We start from the raw sequence: 16599 nt of genomic DNA, 5'->3' as shown, positions 1-16599 counted from the left end.
TAATGACCACCAGCATCCCTTTCCCCTCCCCCCAATAAGAGAGAGCCCCTTTCCTTTGGGATCTTACGGAACTGTCAGTTGTGGGGAATCTTCCTCCCACTCAAAGGTGGGCCCCTGACCAGTGTGGCCTGTCAGCATTCCCGTCCCTTAGACTCAGTGATTTGTTCAGGAACCATGAGATCTCCTCCTCCTCCTCCTTTTTATTTTTAGGATGATATGTGGGAGGGGAGAAGAGGGGGAGAGAAAGGGGATTATTCTTTTCTCTGGATTATGAACTCAAAGGAAGAGTAAATCTTTGAGGTATTTTTGGTCATCTTTGTCACCATATGGAAGTGATGCAGGAAAACAGATGTGGGGCGTGAGGAGGGCCGTGTCCCAGGTCTTGGTTGAGCCCCTGGGACGTGCCCCACCAGGTGTGGGTCCTTGGCTTCGCAAAAGAAAGAATTCAAGTGCGAGCCACCGTTGAGTAAAAGTAGATTTATCTAGAGAGATACATACTGCATAGAGTGTAAGGCAGAAGAAAGGCAAGGAAAGAGGTGTGGGAATTGGGTGCTCAGGTTAAAGTAAAAGTAGGTACATGCTCCATAGACAGAGTGCAGGGCCGTCTCCGAAGGGGAGGGAGCAAAAAAGGGCTGCTAGGTGTGGTGGTGTCAGTTTTTATGAGCTCAGCAGCTTCACTTGCCTACAGGTGGGACCATTCCAACTGCCCTGGGGAAGGGGCTGAGATTCCCAGGAACTGAGCCATGGCTCATTCTTGGCCCTTTGCAGTTAGCCTTAGGAGTGTCATGGCGCCTGTGGACATGTCATTTATCACGCTGTTACAATGAGTATGTAATGAAGCTCGAGGTCTACTACAAGTCAAACCTCTTAATCTTCAAGGCCAACTAGGAGTTGAATCTTCCACCATTTTGGTGAATCTTCCACCATTTTGGTGTTAAATTGCTGTCATTCCTTTAGTGGCTGTGCCCTGCCCCCTTCCCTCCTGTCTCATTCCCCCCTCAGAGATTTTACTCCCATAATCTTATGGGGTTGCAGAGGGGCGAAGGTCCATCTTCTGAAACTACTTCCAGGCTGAGTAGGGGCGTTGACCCTGCCTATTAGGGAGTAAATATCTCCGAATGCCTAATCTAGGGGCCCCAGGGGCAGGACAGCCTTTTGTTTTTGCTTCAGGGGGACAGGAGGGAAGGGGGCAGGGCACAACCATTCAAGGAATGACACAGCAATTAGCACCAGTTGGTGGGAAAAGTCAACTCCCAATAGACCTTGAGGCCCAAGATGGCGGGAGACTCGACCTCCAGTGGACCTTGAGCTTCGTTATACACACTGCAATGTATTAGCATGAATGACACACCCACAGGTGCCATGACAGTTCCGAAGCTAACTATAAAAGGCCAAAAGAGGGCGGTGGCCCAGTTCCTTCCCCAAAGTGGTTGGAATAATCCTTCTACTCATTAGCATATGAAATTTCCAAGCCCATAAAAACTAACAACCCCACAGCTCGTGGTTGCTCTCTCTTGCCTTCTAAGACAGTCTGCATTCTGTCTATGGAGTGGATCTACTTTTTTATTTTAACTTTTTTTGTTTTTCCTTTTTTTTTCTTTTTCTTTTTTTTTTCCCCTGAATAAATCTACTTTTACTCAACTGTGGCTTGCTCTTGAATTCTTTCCTGTGTGAAGCCAAGGACCCTCACTTGGCAGGGTGCATCCCAGGGACCTGACCGAGACCTGGGACATGGCTATCCTCTCATGCTCCATTTTTTCCTGTATTAAACCCACTACCCAGCTTAAAAACACAGGTAAAGAGTTGGAGTCTACTTGTGTGCCCCTCACCTAGACACTGCCCCCCTCCCTTCCTGGGGATAACTGCCAACCTGAATTCGTAGTTATCACTCCCACGCTTGTCTTGACTCTTTTTCTAAATATGTATGTATTTCTAAGCTGTGTTTGCAATTGTTTCGCATGTTTTAAACTTCATATGTAATATCATATAAAGGAAAAGTATTCTGCAGTAAACTTATTTTTCACTTGATATTACGTTTATAAGATTTGCCTATATTCATGTGCGTATATCTGGCTCATTCATTTTCACAGCTGTGAACCATACCACGATTTATCCATTTTTGTGCCATGGACATTTAAGCTGTTAAATTTTTGCTATTATCATGTTTCATCAATTGAAAGGCATGTGTTTTTTTTTCCCATTTTAAAATATCTGAATTATGGAATACTTATTAAAAATGATGATATGTAATCCTTTAAGTGGTGGTATTTTCCCTTAGTGAATGATACGCCTTAGATTCAATGAGTCCTACTGTAAGTTTTCCTGTACATGTTGCATTTCTTTAGTATGTATGTCCCTGGGAGTAAAAATCACTGGCTTAAAAGATATACTATCCCCAATTTTGCTAGATATTGTCAAACTGTTCCCCAAAGGAATTTTTACTGATTTACACTGCCACTTTCACGTAAGAGAGTTCCCACTGGGGAATACCAAGGGGTGTCTGACTTTCTGAGTTTTGCCAAGCCAATGAGCATGAAATGGTCCCTTGCTGTGGTTTCAACGTGCATTTCCTAACTATTAGTAATCTTGGGCATCTTTTCAAGATCTGTTACTTTCTCTAACCCATATTCTTGGGACTCTTCATCAACTCCCCTGCTTCCAACCGCTTACCATCCTTTACCATAGTCAAATCCAACCTCCCTCAGTACTTATCAATGTGCAGCAGTAGTTATCCAAAAAAAACTACAAAATTACTTATGCCTAAGTAATTCCACTCTTAGAAACTCACACTGAAGGAAAAAATGTTACATGCTTAACAATGTTAATTGTATCTAAATTTTTGATGCTGAAGAAGTGAAAAATCACCCAAATGCTCAATATTGGTAGCTATAGTAATAATGTTCCTATGATTAAATTCTATGCAGTCATTACAAGGAGAACTATAAAGAGAATGTATCAATATAAAATTATATAAGTATGTATATTTGAATTTAGGTTATAATAAGAGTGGCTGATTATGAAAATAAACACACAAAAATCACACATTTTACTATAAAAATCGTAGCCACAAGGGAAAGCAAGATCACATACACAATGGCAATAAAAAATAAAACAGATAAACCTCAGGGAAAATAAATAAGAAATTTACTTGTGAAAATGATGGCATTACAAATTAATAGGGGAAAGATGAATTATTTAATATTATGTTGGAAAAATAACCATTTTTTGAAAAAATAATCATTCTCCTCCTTGGAGAAAATATAAGCTGGTTCCATACCTCACTCTTTATATTAAAATAAATTCCAGATGTAAATATAATCTAACCGGTTATTGTTTTACTATCATTAGTGAGGAAGTAAGACACAAAACTGAGATGCAACGAAAGAAAACATAAACTCTCGCACAAATCCTCAAAGATGTTCAATTTATTATTATTCCTGTAACTGCTTTTTATTGTTGCTGTGTTTGTTTGGCTTAACAAATGCGATGACTTAGGAGCCACTGCTGGATCCAAGCAGCAGTCATCCCCTCTCCCTCATATAGCCATGGCACTCGGGCCTCAGACATCGCTGACTGGAGCTAGGTAGCATTCTCCCTTAGAAATCTAGTTGCATCCACAAATTTACGTAGAAGCAGAGAAGCCTCTTGTGGGGGGGTGGGGTGAAGATGGGGAATGAGGTTGGGACCCTGATCACTTCCAGTTGAGGATTCAAGTTATTGAAATGTATATGATGAACCAAAGAGACCCTCGAGACCCACTGAGGTCAAGTGGCAAGGAAAGACAATGGGAGAGAGCAAAGGCCCCCTAAGGATGAGCGAAGTTTGGACCAGTGTCTTGGGCTCAGTATTAGGAATTAGCTTATTGGAAGTTACGGCACAGGGATAATGCTGAAACTCCTTTGTATTTATTCACCTTGCTACCATAAATCTATTTTGGGGGAACTAGCTCCCTGTGTGTGTAGACTGAGCTGTATCATTACCAAGTGACACTTGGTAACCAAGTAACTTTGCTGGAAGATTTGCCTCTTTGATTCTGATGGGGTAGGTGCATCCCTTAGCCTGGGCAAATCAGCAGAGAGGCTTTTATAGAGAAGTCAAGAGTCAGCAGACAAGTGATGGGGGAACAGTCTCACAGACAAGGACAACAATCCAGGGATTGTCTGGGATGCTTGGAGGGAAATCTTGGGGAAATACTGAATTCTCTGCCAACGTGGCAAGGAGGAGAGAGGAGTCATTGTAATTTGGATATTAATAATATGTTTTCTGGGTTTTTGGGTAATATTCATAGCATTAAAAATTGGAAAAAACATAGATGATATGATGGTATATTATACAGCCATTTTTAAAATCTTTTTTTTAGTGGCAGGTGGAATGATCACTATTGCTATTAGGTGGAAAAGACATGTTTTATAATATGAGCTCAGTTTTATATGTATAAATATATGTACATATAAACAAATTCAATTTCTGTGTATATACATGCCTAGAAAAAAGGCTGAAAGGAAATATATTGAGGTTTCAAGAGGTTATCTCTGGATAGCGATATTGTCAATGTTTATTTTCTTTAGTAAACTTTTAAAATTTCCTAATGTCTATACTAAACATACATTACATGTTCTTTATAGTCAGAAAACCAATTTTTTTAAAAAAGACACACACACACAAAAACCAATTTTTAAAAGAGAGGACAATTATTACATATAAAATAGATTCAGTTATTATATGTTAAGTTAAAAATTATTGTATAATAAAGGAACAGAAAGAAAACACATTTATTTTGTGCCTCCACATGCCAGGCCACTATGCCAAATATTTACAGACGTCAACTCTGTAAAAAGTACGCAGACGTATTTTCTCCTGCCTGTACTCTGAGAGTCGCAGGAAAGCAGTGAGCGAAGACAGGGGCAGGTGGGTCCACCCAGGGGAGGAATTTTCCCTCAGGTGCTGGGAGGCCCTCTCCTCCTCCCACCAAGCAGCTGGCCCACTGCTCACTGCCTGGATCCTCCTTTTTTTTTTTTTTTTTTAAGTAAGCTTGCTTGCTTGCTTGCTTGCTTGCTTGCTTGCTTTCTTTCTTTCTTTCTTTCTTTCTTTCTTTCTTCCTTCCTTCCTTCCTTCCTTCCTTTCTCTTCTTTTTAAGGTTTGTTTGTTTGCTTGTTTCTTTTGGGGAGGTAATTAGGTTTGTTTGTTTGTTTGTTTGTTTAATGGAGGTACTGGGATTGAACCCAGGACCTTGTGCATGCTAAGCATGCACTATACCCTCCCCCCACCCCAATCCTCCTCTTGTTCCATTGAAACATCCACACGGGGACCAGGAAGGGGGCAAAACCATGGTTCACTGAGCACTTGACTGAAGTGGATGCAGGAGCCCAAGATGGTAGCACCTTGAAACTGCTGAATATGGAAGCTAGCTTTGGGAATGAAAAGTGCTGTCGAGCACAGTAAAGAATTAGACTGATGTTGTGTTACATCTGATGGTGGAAATGGGGCCTGTGTGGGTGGGTGGATTTGGCTTCAGTGTAAGAAAGAACTTGATCATTTGGGAGGTAATAGGTTTCTATTGCTGGAATTATGCAAGGGGTTACTGCCTGCGAGAGTCCTCCACTGGGCAGGAGATTCCTCTAGTATGATGATCTAGTATAAAGGCTGCTCTCCAGATGATCTGTTTCAGCTTTGAGATTCTGTTACTGTTCATCCCGCCATGCCCCTGATTCAGTGAACAGTTTGCTAATCCTGTCAGCTGCCTGAAGCACCTGTGAGAGGACCTCTGGAGGCCAGGCCAACCTATGTTGCCAAATGTAAGTGACCCTAATGGTGGGACTTCCACTAGGCAGGAAAAGAGGGCAGGGCAGGGCCAGGTTGGCCTGGTGAGGGAGATACTTGGGAAAGACGGGCCTTTGGGCCCCCGTAATTTGGGTTCCATGGATGGCCATCAACACTACCTTTCTTAGACCCAGTCCTAGAGCTCACCTGTCAGGGCAACTTTGACAGAAACATGGAATGTTCTGTCCTGCATGGCTCTCACCTGCCCACTGACACACTTCACAAAGGGCAGGTGGTTAAGGAACACCTGCTGTCCACAGGTGGAGGATGCAAAACACAGACAAACAAAACCACCAGGACCAAAGAGGCCACCAACAGATGCTTACAAACAAAATTTCACAGACAAGTTGGAGACAACACCCACACAGACAAAGGCAGAGGAGAGAGTAAGAACTTTGAGTGAGAGGCCTGCATTCCTATCTTGGCTGTGGCACTAACTAGCTGAGGAGCATTAAGCAACTACTTTGTCTCTCTGAGACTCATTTTCCTAATCGGCAAAATTGGGTTAATTGTACCTATTTCACAGGATTAAGGTAAAGACTAGAGAATTTCTGTAGGTGTATATGTAAACGGCATGGAGACCCCAGCATACAATAAACCTTAACAAATTGTGGTAACTATTGCTGGTTTTATTATTTTTGCTACAGGACTAATAAATTGGGAAGAACTAACTAAGTGGACTTGGAAGGCAAGAACCTAAAGGCCAGTATGGGCCGGAGAAGTGAGGGAAAACTTCATTCAGTGATGACAATGATCTCCGAGCACCTACTAAGTGCCAGGCACTGTGCTAGAGTTCTGGGTGTCAAAAAAGGTGTGGTACCTGCACTTGTGTCCAGTGGAGGTGCTAGACCACGAACAAATAAATACAAAGCAATTTCTAATCATAAACGGCGGTAAGTCTTATCAAGGAAAAGAACAGGTGCTCTAAAAAACAGTAACAGAGAGTGCCTGATTTCAGTTGGGGAAGGAGTCAGGGAGGCCTTCTCGGAGAAAGCAGACTTTAAGCTAAACCTAGCAGACAATTGGAATTAGCTCTGCTGGGCTAATCCTTCCAGGCTGCGGTCACAGCACGTGCAAGGTGCTGAGAGGTGGTAAAAGCTGGTGTGTTTAGAAACTAAATGTGTGTGTCTGGGGCACCGTGTGTAAGGAGCGATGAGGTGAGAAGTGTCTGGGAAGGTGCGCAGTTGGCTGGATCACATGCGGCTTTGAAAGACCCGGTAAGGATTTGGTATTTTCTCTTAGGAGACTGGATGCCATTGATGGGTCTTAAGCAGAGAAGGTATATGAGTCAGATCATTCCGGCTACTGTGTGGGGGCTGGACAGGGCAAGACTGGAGGTGGGAAGATGAGTTGTAGTGGTTCAGATGGGAAACAAATGGTGACTTAGGCAAGGGTGAGAGGCAGAGATGGGGGCAAATGATGGGATTCAAGACATAATTTGGGGTAGAACCATCACAGTAAGATGGATTAGAGATGCAGGGTGGGGCAGAGGATGGCCAGTGAGCTTCAGTAACCTGGAGAGAGAAGGTATAATCCACAGTGGTGGTCCCAAGGGAAATCCTTCAAGTACCAACATGGAGAGTGAAAGGGGAGAGATTAAGACCTGAGCTGAGCCTGAAATCTGGGCCAGGCTGGGAAAGGCAGCAGGATTCTTGAAGGGAGGGCCCTCCAGGAGGGGATGCAGCAGAATCCAGGTGAAGAGGTGGGAATGAGCTTGCTCACTCCCTGTAGGTGGCACAGAGTAGGGTGAGTCTGCCAGGAGGGGAGGGTGGGGGCCAGGTCACAGGGTGTGAGGCAGGAGCAGGAAAGGAGCTGGGGTGGAGCCTGATTTCACCAGGCCTCTGGAGCCAGGCAGAGATATCAGCCTTGATGGCACAGATAATGGGAAGCCGTATGCGCTCTGAGGCCAGCAGCCAGTCAGCCAGCCAGCCAACCGTCACTCAACGTCCCAGGTCTGCACCAGTGGCTGCAAAGGTGCTAATAAGTAGGCAGGAAGCTTGCGCTTCCTGAAAATATTTACTGACAACCTACTCTGATAAAAGCATGGGATGTTTACAAAGTCTCTTGGCTTCCTTGGTTTCTTCTAACCTCATTGGCTATTCCTCCTCAATCTCCTTTGATGGTTTTTCTGCTTCTGCCAGATGGAAGAAGGTGGAGAGCAGGAGGGCGGACTTCCTCCTCTTCCCTTCTGTCTCATCCCCCATCCTTTGGAGATCTCATCCAGCTTCGTGGCTTTAGAAACCATCTATATTCTGCTTCCTGTATTCAAACCGATTATCCCCCCAACCTATGTCCTGAGTCCCAGACTTGTATTTGCAACTGCCCACCTGACATCTCCACTCAGATGTCTGTATATCTTAAGTTAAAAATGTCCAATGCAGAAACCTCCAGACCCCCCCCACCCCGATCTCTACCTTGGTGTTCCCCAGCTGAATAAGGGGTACCGCCCAGTTTTTTAAGGCAAAAACGTAGGCAGCATCTTTGAGTTCTCGTTCCACATCTAAACTATCAGCAAGTCCTAGTAGGTCTACCTCCAGAAAAATCCAGAATCTGTCCACTTCTATTCAAGCCACAATTTTTTCCTAAACCACAGCAAACACCTCCTCACTTGTCTCCTTGTTTCCCCTCCTGTCCCACAGGCAATCCATTCTCCACAGACCAGACAACATGATCGGTGTAAAACATAAATCAGATCAAGTCGACCCTCAAATGAAAAACCTCCAATGGCTCCCTCTGCTACTTAGGGACAACCCCAAAGCTGCTTTCTGCAGCACCTGGGCCAGAGGAAGGCTCTGACTATGTCCTCTTTCCCCTGCTCTCTGCTCTCCAGGAACTCTTCTCTCTGTTTCTAGAACAGACCAACCTTGCACCCACCTCAGGGCCTTTGCACTTAGAACTTGCTCTCTCTGGAACATTTTTCCATCAGTCTTCTCATCATTCAGATCTTGGTTCAATGTTACCATCCTACCTACCTCTCTGCTGCCAGTCACCCTCTATCACATATTTTGTTCTGATATCTTTGACACAGAAACAGTCATGTATTTATTCACTGTCTGTCTCCCCCACTAGAATGTAAGTTTCAAGAGATCTGCATCCTGTCTGACCTGTTCAGGGCTCTGTCTCCCACTTCTAGAACAATACCAGGTGTACAGTGGAAGCTCAGTAAATATTTGTTCAATGAATGAATAAATGCTTCAGATGTGGTTCCTGGTCTTGTGAGACGGAAGACATGTAACAAGCCACAGGAAGAGATAGCTACAAATACAGTGCAGGAAATGGTAACTCTGGAAACGAATCTGATAAACTAATTTTTGCTGAAGTATTGCTGGATGACAGTGTACTAACCAGTAATGCCAGCCTCTAAGGGGCCCTAGAAAGGCAAAGGTATAATCTACGGGTGATTCTGGAGGGAAACCCTCGAAGGACCAACATGGAGGGCAGACGAGGAACTCTTTGAAGATTGGTGGGTCCTTGTGTTTCCCTCAAAATTTGCCATGTAAGTGATGGAGGATTCCTCTGTCCCTGAATGCATGCACACTCCCCCCATACATGACCCCGCCCCCCCACACCCCTAACATTACACCTTCTGCAGAGCTTACTGTGATTCTTCTTATCTTGTTCAGATATTTTATAAAGGTCTTAGGGAAAGACCAACTGACAAATTTCTGAGAAATTCCATGGAAGTTTGCAAAAATAAAGCACCTATAAACCCTGACATTTCACCATAAATCTTAATAAATTACAGTTATTAATTGGAATATTATTCAGCCATTAGCATGACAATCATGAAATTTAAGTATCAACCTAGAAAACATTCATGGCTATGATTTTAGGTTAAGGGGAAAAAAAAACCCAGGCATACATCTAAGAATTATAAGCACAATCATATTCACATTATTTAAGGAGAAAAAAAGACTGAAATGGAATAGTTATTGTACTGAGTTAACGGCATTATGGTGGGTTTTTCCCTTCTGTTTCCAGATGCTTTTTGAAATTACTTTTACAAAATAAAAATGAAAATATTAAGCACAGTGTCTTTGTGCGGTTGCCTCTGTCCTAGCCACGTGGCCTTCCTGATCTATCCTTAGGCTGCTGAAACAGGACAACAGGCACAGCCTCATCCCTGAACCATGTCAGGCATGGGGATGATGGCGCAGAAGGGGAGAAATGATCCTAAAGTCACAACAACAATAGTCATCCTGGTTCTGGCTTCGTGTGCTCCAGACACTCTGCTAAGCATGTTATTTGCTCCTCATGTGATCCCTACCCCCCACCATGGAGAGGTGAAGAAACTGAAGTCTGAAGAGGTTAAGGAATGGTCTGAGGTCACAGGGCTGGCAAAGGACAGGGAAAGTTATGGAAGCTCTGGTCTGATTGCACAGCCCATGTTTTCAACCACCCTCATGAGGACAGCACTCCTACAGATACTGAATCACTGTGTTTTAAAGGCTTTCGTGGCCTTCTGGTGGCCTCCTCCATGTTTGTCAGGAGGCTTCTAGTGCCAGGGCCGCGGAGACCAGAGGGGTACAAGAACACTGTCCCCCCACCCATGGCATTGCTGGGAGCTGACAGGAAGATCACACACCCGCCCAGCGGAGAAGACGGCAGGCAGATCTGGATCCACTGATAAAGACACTGTTCAATTTTTTGTAGCCGCCTACAATTGACCAGGTGAGATTTATTCCAGATTTTCTCTTCACTGGCCAATAGGGGGCATCCATGAGGGAGACCAAATTGGGATATCCTCTCCAACTCCGTCTAAGCCTCATGTGGTGACATTTCTGGCCCTGCCCTGCCACTCTGCTGAATGGCACAGACTGAGCATCTGCTATGTGCCAGGCGGTCTGCTAGGTCCTTCACCTGCAGGACCTTGACCCATCTTCTCAGGATCACCTTAACAGAAACATCTCCCATCTCAGCTCTCCCATCGGCGAGCTGTGTGAACTTAACCCAACTCTGAGCCCGTTTCTTCATCAAATAGAGGTGCCAGTGCCTCCCTAGCACATAGAATGCACATAGTCACAGGTCATCGCTGTTTTAGTTAAGAGCCCTCTGGGGCACAGAGATAGGTAAGGACAGGTAGGTGATGAGGTGGGGCCAAAGGGACTCACCTACGAGAGAAAGAAATGAACAAAAACACAACCTCTTAACTCTGCAGCAATGCTGGTGATACTATTATTCAGAGTCAGGAAAGGGGGGGGTAAGTTCCAAGGGGCCAGCAACCCTCTCCCCAGGAACACAGACATACCTGAGAGCCCCCAGGGGCCACGGGAAGTAGAGGTGGGAGATCGGGAGTCTCCAGGACCTGTGTGTGCTCCAGCTCACTGACGGTTCTCCCTGACATGCTGTCTTCCTCATCCCCTTGCAGGCTCTGCGGGACAAACACATCAGTTTCCAGGCCTGGCTGGCCTTCCGAGGCCTGGAGAGCCATTCCAGCCACATCTATCGCTCTGGGGCTCAGAACAAGCCATGTGGAACTAGGGCTGGTCCTTAAGAGCAAAGCAAAGAGTGAACATCCTTGGGAAATTTCAAGGGAGTTTTGCAGAAAAGCTAAAGCAATGTCATTGGATTCCTCCTGAGGATAAATAAGCCTGATGAACCATGAAGGCAGTGGAGGAAGACAGGGCTTAGCTAAAGGAGTCCCATATATTTCAAACAATCTGGGCCGATGATGGAGACAACATTCTCGTGCTGTGTGAGAAGCAAGCAGGGAGCTAGAATGACGCCCACGTGAGGCAGCTCTCCGTCAGGGAAGACCTGCATTTCCGAGCTGGATCCAGGCTCAGAGACAGCTCCTCACTGCTCAGGGCTATTTTTAGAAGTGTGACACTCAATATGTCAGTGGGGAGGTGAGCTGGCTGAGGCCATGCAAGCCCCTGGTGGGGACTCACTATCCTGGGAGGGTGAGGCCACTCCCCGGCTCTTGGCTGACACCCCCAGATCTCTCTTTTGAGCCCTGAAAATAATCCCCTAGCCTGGTGTTCAGGGCTGGTGGCGGGGCCATGAGCCAGAAGGGAATTTAATAATTTACTCTGCCTCTCATTTTCAGCCTTCCTTTAGTTTGATAGATACTGTGTCTGGCAGCTTAAAGAGAATATGTCAAAGCTCCATGGTAAAAACAAATACAAAAGTAAAAACAAAAACCAAATCCTCTTTTTGTTCACAAGTGTTTTAAAATATACCTTCAAAACGTCCATCTTTCTGTCTCTCTGGGTGGTAACTCTGAGTGATCTAGCATCCTCTCTATTCAGGGACACCCCCCTAACCCCCCCATTTAAAGACTCTTTTCTGCGGCTGTGGTTTTCCAGTGGGGACAGTCTCTGGCCCACCGAGCCCTATCAGAAATCAAGCAGCAGCCAGGCCCGAAGTCTGACTGACCAGAGTCATGTATTTGGGGAGATGTGTGTAAAGTGTCATTTTTCTGTTTGTTCTAAAAGGTAGCAGAATTCATACCCTCCACTCCCAAGTATGTTACTTGGCATAAGGATTCTTCCGAGCTGAAGACAATTAAGAAGCAGCAGATACAAGAAAAGCTCGCTGCTCTCCTCTTACTTGCCTAAAAGCAGGACATACATTTCCTTCCCTCTCTGCCAGGAAGAACAGAAGTTAATTGGCAGAGACAACTCCTCACCCTCATCAGCCCAGAAAAGCAGCAGCACTAGGGCAGTACACTGTGGAAAAGCACATAATGAGGAAGATAAGGGTGCGTTTAACCAGGTCTGCTTGTGCCTCGACTCCCCGTCTTGGGCGGTAAGAATGTTCTGTTTCTCCTGGTAGAGGGAAGGCATCTTACACAGGGGAGATTCATCTCCAGCTTTTAGGAATTAAAAAAAAAAAAAAAAGGTCAAGAGTATCCTTCTGTATCTGCTGCTTTTTTAAGTGCCTTTAACTCAAAATAATCAACACGCAGAGCAGCGTATTTGAGAGCAAATCTGGTTTCCTTCAGTAACTTCACCTTTGTGAATTTTCTTTTGTGACAAGTTTACTTTTCGCCAGGTCATTTTTTTATCCCCAAGATATGATTCTTTAGAAGTATACCATGTGAAATTTCAGCTGTTCCTGGTTTCACTTTGCATTGATTAGTCCTAAAAATAATGCTCCCCAGAAAGTGGATAAAAGACTGATTTTTAAAAATCTAATTAAATTTTTTCCTTCCAATTTTATTGAGATATAATCAACAAACAGCAGTGTATAAGTTTAAGCTGTATTGCTTTTCTTTTTTATTGCAAAAAGCATTGATAAAGAGAAGGCATTTTTCATTGTATGGTTAAAATGGCAGGGTGCTTTCTTAAATTAAAATAATCGTTTAGAATGCGGGAACTCCTACAGATTTAAAAGAAAATAGGCATCCTCAGTTTCCAGGGGCAGGTTCTTTAAGGAAGTTAGTTTTCCAACAAGAAAGCCCCCTCACTGAGAAATAGAGGGAGAAAACCATGCAGAGAAAGGGATTGTCAAATAGACCAGCGATACCAAGGCATTCCATAATAATTGTCCCGTTGGTATTTACATAAAATTACGTCACATTCTGAAACTGGCTCCTGGCACAGTGAACTAATTAATTGTGTAGGGCAATATTGTGACTCAAGGTTTTGGAAGCTAATGACTTTTGTTTTTAATGGAGGTACTGTGGATTGAACCCAGGACCTCCCGCATGCTAAGCACACGCTCTACCACTGGGCTATACCCACCCACTAAGGACTCAATAAGCATTCTGTGCACCTGCAGGACTTCAGTTTTAGGAAACAAAAAAGAAAAAAATTCACAAAAAATAAAACACATACAAATATTGTGTGTTATTTAAATGAACATTGGCTATGGTCTCATTTGTTAGAAGGACTGTCTTTTCTCAAATATCTGCATCTAGCAGGAAAGGAGGATTTGGCAGAGTATAGTTGGGGACAGATATTGGGGAAAATAACATTATTCCATATTTACCTCAGGAACTGGTTCCGGGTGTCCGACGTTCAGGATCCAGTGGTGCCTGGCAAGCCCCCAGGGCACATGGCTGTCACCGTGTCAGCTGTGGGCAGGCTCTCCTGAAGGCGTTTTGGTTTCAGGCAACAAAACCCCACTTCATTTTGCTCAAAAGAGGGGATGGGGCTTTATCAAAAGCAGTTGATTTATCTCCAGTCATGGCAACAGGCAAGTAATAATCCATTAGGGTATCTCCTTACAGGCCCAGAAGGAAAGTATCGGGTGACATCAGGAGAGACACAGAAGTCTAGGTCCCTCTCGGGTAGTCCTGGGTCCCACGCCGGATGGAGTGAGCCCCCTGAGGAGCCGACGTGGGTTTGCGGGGCAGGAAGGGGTTCCCACAGCTCCAGAGCAAACTACTGGCAAGTACCCCACCTTTCTGAGCCTTAGCTTCTTCATTTGTAGAACAAGGTGAATGATGATGATGCTGACTTTGTGGAAGTGTGAGAATGAACACCCAGCAAACAGTGGGCTGCAGTCAACGTTAGTCCCTTTCCCGCCCAATCCCCGTGACTGAAAGTGTGGCTTCAGTAACCCAGCTGAATACCCGAACTGATTCACATAAATGTCTTATCCATCGACGGGCAGGGTGGACATCTTCCTAACTTTCCTTCAAGCACCAGCTTTAAGGGGGGTGCGCTTAGCCCCGGACCCCCATCCCTGCCCCTCCTCCCCCCACAGGACGTCTACATCACAGAGCTGGAAATGGGACAGGGCTTGTCTCGAGTTAAAATTTCCCTCATTCCTGGGGCCGGAGTGCAGAAATGGCGAAAGTAAGAGAGCTCACGGCCAGTGTAGGGCTGAAGCTGCTGCGAAGAAAGCCTTCTGGACCCTGCCACCCCGGCCTGTCAGACCTCGGGGAAATTGGCTGTGGGTTGGTGCGAGCGTCGGCAGCTGAGGAATCCAGGGTGGGTCTGAGCCAGGAAAATGGCGGGCAGCAAGCGCAAAAGCTGCCCCAGGGGAGTGGAGCCTGTGGGCATGCGCTCTGCGAAGCCCTCGCAGCCCCATCCCCCGGGAGAGACAGACCAGGCAGTAGAGAGGCTGGTGGGGTCTACGGTCAGCCTACCCAGCTCGTGCAGCAATGGGGCAAAGAGGACAAGCCCAGAGTAGCTGGAGCACCTGGATATCGTCATCAATGCTTCAGGACAAGAGCCGGGGGCAGGACTCAGGTGCTGCTAGGATTGCCTGTGCGTCAACAGTGACACCATGTGGCACCAAGAGCAAAAATACCCGAAGAGTCTGCAGAAAACCTTGGCTGAAGGGAGGCTGTCCAGTTTCCTCTCCCAGGGATTTAAATGGCCAGGACCCACCTCTTTGGACTAGCAAGCCTCCCTGGGTGTTTTGCGGTTATCACTGAGGGGAGGAATCCAGGATGGAAAGACATCTTTCTAAGCTCGATTAGTTGGAGGCTCCAAGTCAAATAGATTAACAATGAAAAAGATTAAGTCTCAGGTTGAACCCTCGCTAGGGGAGTGATTACACATTGTTACCTTGGGGGCTAATCACCATCCCTGGTGTAGATAAAGATCTTGGAGAAACATCAACGTCAGCTTGTGAAACTTCCTGCCATACGGGAAAGCACTCATCTCCTTCCTGGATGAGATGGATTCGCGATCGTCACGCTTTCTCCAGAAGAGAATTTTCTTCTTCTTCTTCTTGCCCACATCAGTAAGTGCTGTCATCCGCCCAGTTGCTCAGTGGATGAGTCAGGACTCTTTACATTGTAGGTATCAGGAGCAAGCTTAAGCATAAACCACAATGTATTGCCTCATCTAGCTGGGAAAATGCCGGATTAACTCACAAAATTGAGAAACAAAGATCCTGGGAAGTTGAGAAAGGATAGAACCTGGGAGTCAACGCAGCAGGACTCTTTCTCTGTCCTGTTCCGTCTTCTCTTCCTCTGCTTCTCTTTGCCCTGGACCTCATTCTCTTCTAATGTAGACAGTCCCCCTCTACCTGCAGGGGCTATAGTCATTAGCAGCCCAAGCTTGCAAGCCCCACATCAAGGGAGGAGGATTTTTTTTTTTTTAACCAGGTACCTTTATCCTAGGGAAGGGCTCTGATGGGCTTGTTTGAGGTCAGCGTCCAACCCTGGGCCAACTCCCAGTGCCAAGGAGATGACATATTGTGATAAGCCAGTCCTGGTCACACCCTCCTGCCTGAGGCCACTGGGCAGGGATTGTGGACGAAGAAGAGTGATGGAAATTCTCAGTGCTGGGCACAAATTGAAGACTAGTACAGCCCACCCTACAGATGCTGGCATCCCCAGCATTTGAAAATAAACTCTTAACTGGAGTTCAACATACATACAGAAAAGTGCATGAATCAGAAGTGTGCAGCTCAGACAATACTACAGAGCTACAGTGATCAAAACAGCATGGTATTGGCACAAAAACAGACATATGGACCAATGGAACAGAACAGAGAGCCCAGAAATAAACCCACACACCTATGGCCAATTAATCTTCTACAAAGGAGGCAAGAATATACAAAGGAGAAAAGACAGCCTCTTCGCAAGTGACATTGGGAGAATTGGACAGCTGCATGTATATCAATGAAGTCAAAACATTCCCTCATACTATACACAAAAATAAACTCAAAATGGCTTAAAGCCTTAAACATAAGACAAGACACTATAAACCTCCCAGAAGAAAATATAGGCAAAACATTCTCTGACATAAATCTTAGCAATGTTCTCCTAGGGCAGTCTACTCAGGTAGTAGAAATAAAAGCAAAAAATAAACAAATGGGACCTAATAAAACTTACACATTTTGCACAGCAAAGGAAACTATAAACAAAATGAA

The 16599-nt window shown here is 45.2% G+C and overlaps 1 protein-coding gene across 2 annotated transcripts in view; it reads right to left on the bottom strand.

Annotated features, from left to right (window-relative positions):
- Positions 1–14697, bottom strand: part of PLA2G4E (phospholipase A2 group IVE) — a 57927-nt gene extending 43230 nt beyond the window's left edge. Inside the window, exons 1-2 of one of the 2 annotated variants that reach the window (XM_032481438.1) lie at positions 13756–14697; positions 11069–11191 (exon numbers count right to left, since the gene is read on the bottom strand). In XM_032481438.1, the coding sequence (XP_032337329.1) occupies positions 11069–11164 (96 nt within the window). In that variant the 5' untranslated portion in view covers positions 11165–11191; positions 13756–14697. Of the gene's footprint in view, positions 1–11068; positions 11267–13755 lie in introns of those variants that run through there. The other variant, XM_006178854.3, reaches the window with a different exon arrangement.
- Between the last annotated feature and the right edge of the window lie 1902 nt (positions 14698–16599).

This window comes from Camelus ferus, chromosome 6, assembly GCF_009834535.1.
Source record: "Camelus ferus isolate YT-003-E chromosome 6, BCGSAC_Cfer_1.0, whole genome shotgun sequence".
In the NCBI taxonomy this organism is placed as follows: domain Eukaryota; kingdom Metazoa; phylum Chordata; class Mammalia; order Artiodactyla; family Camelidae; genus Camelus; species Camelus ferus.
Note: the sequence above shows the minus strand (reverse complement) of the source record. Positions and strands in the feature narration are given on the sequence as shown.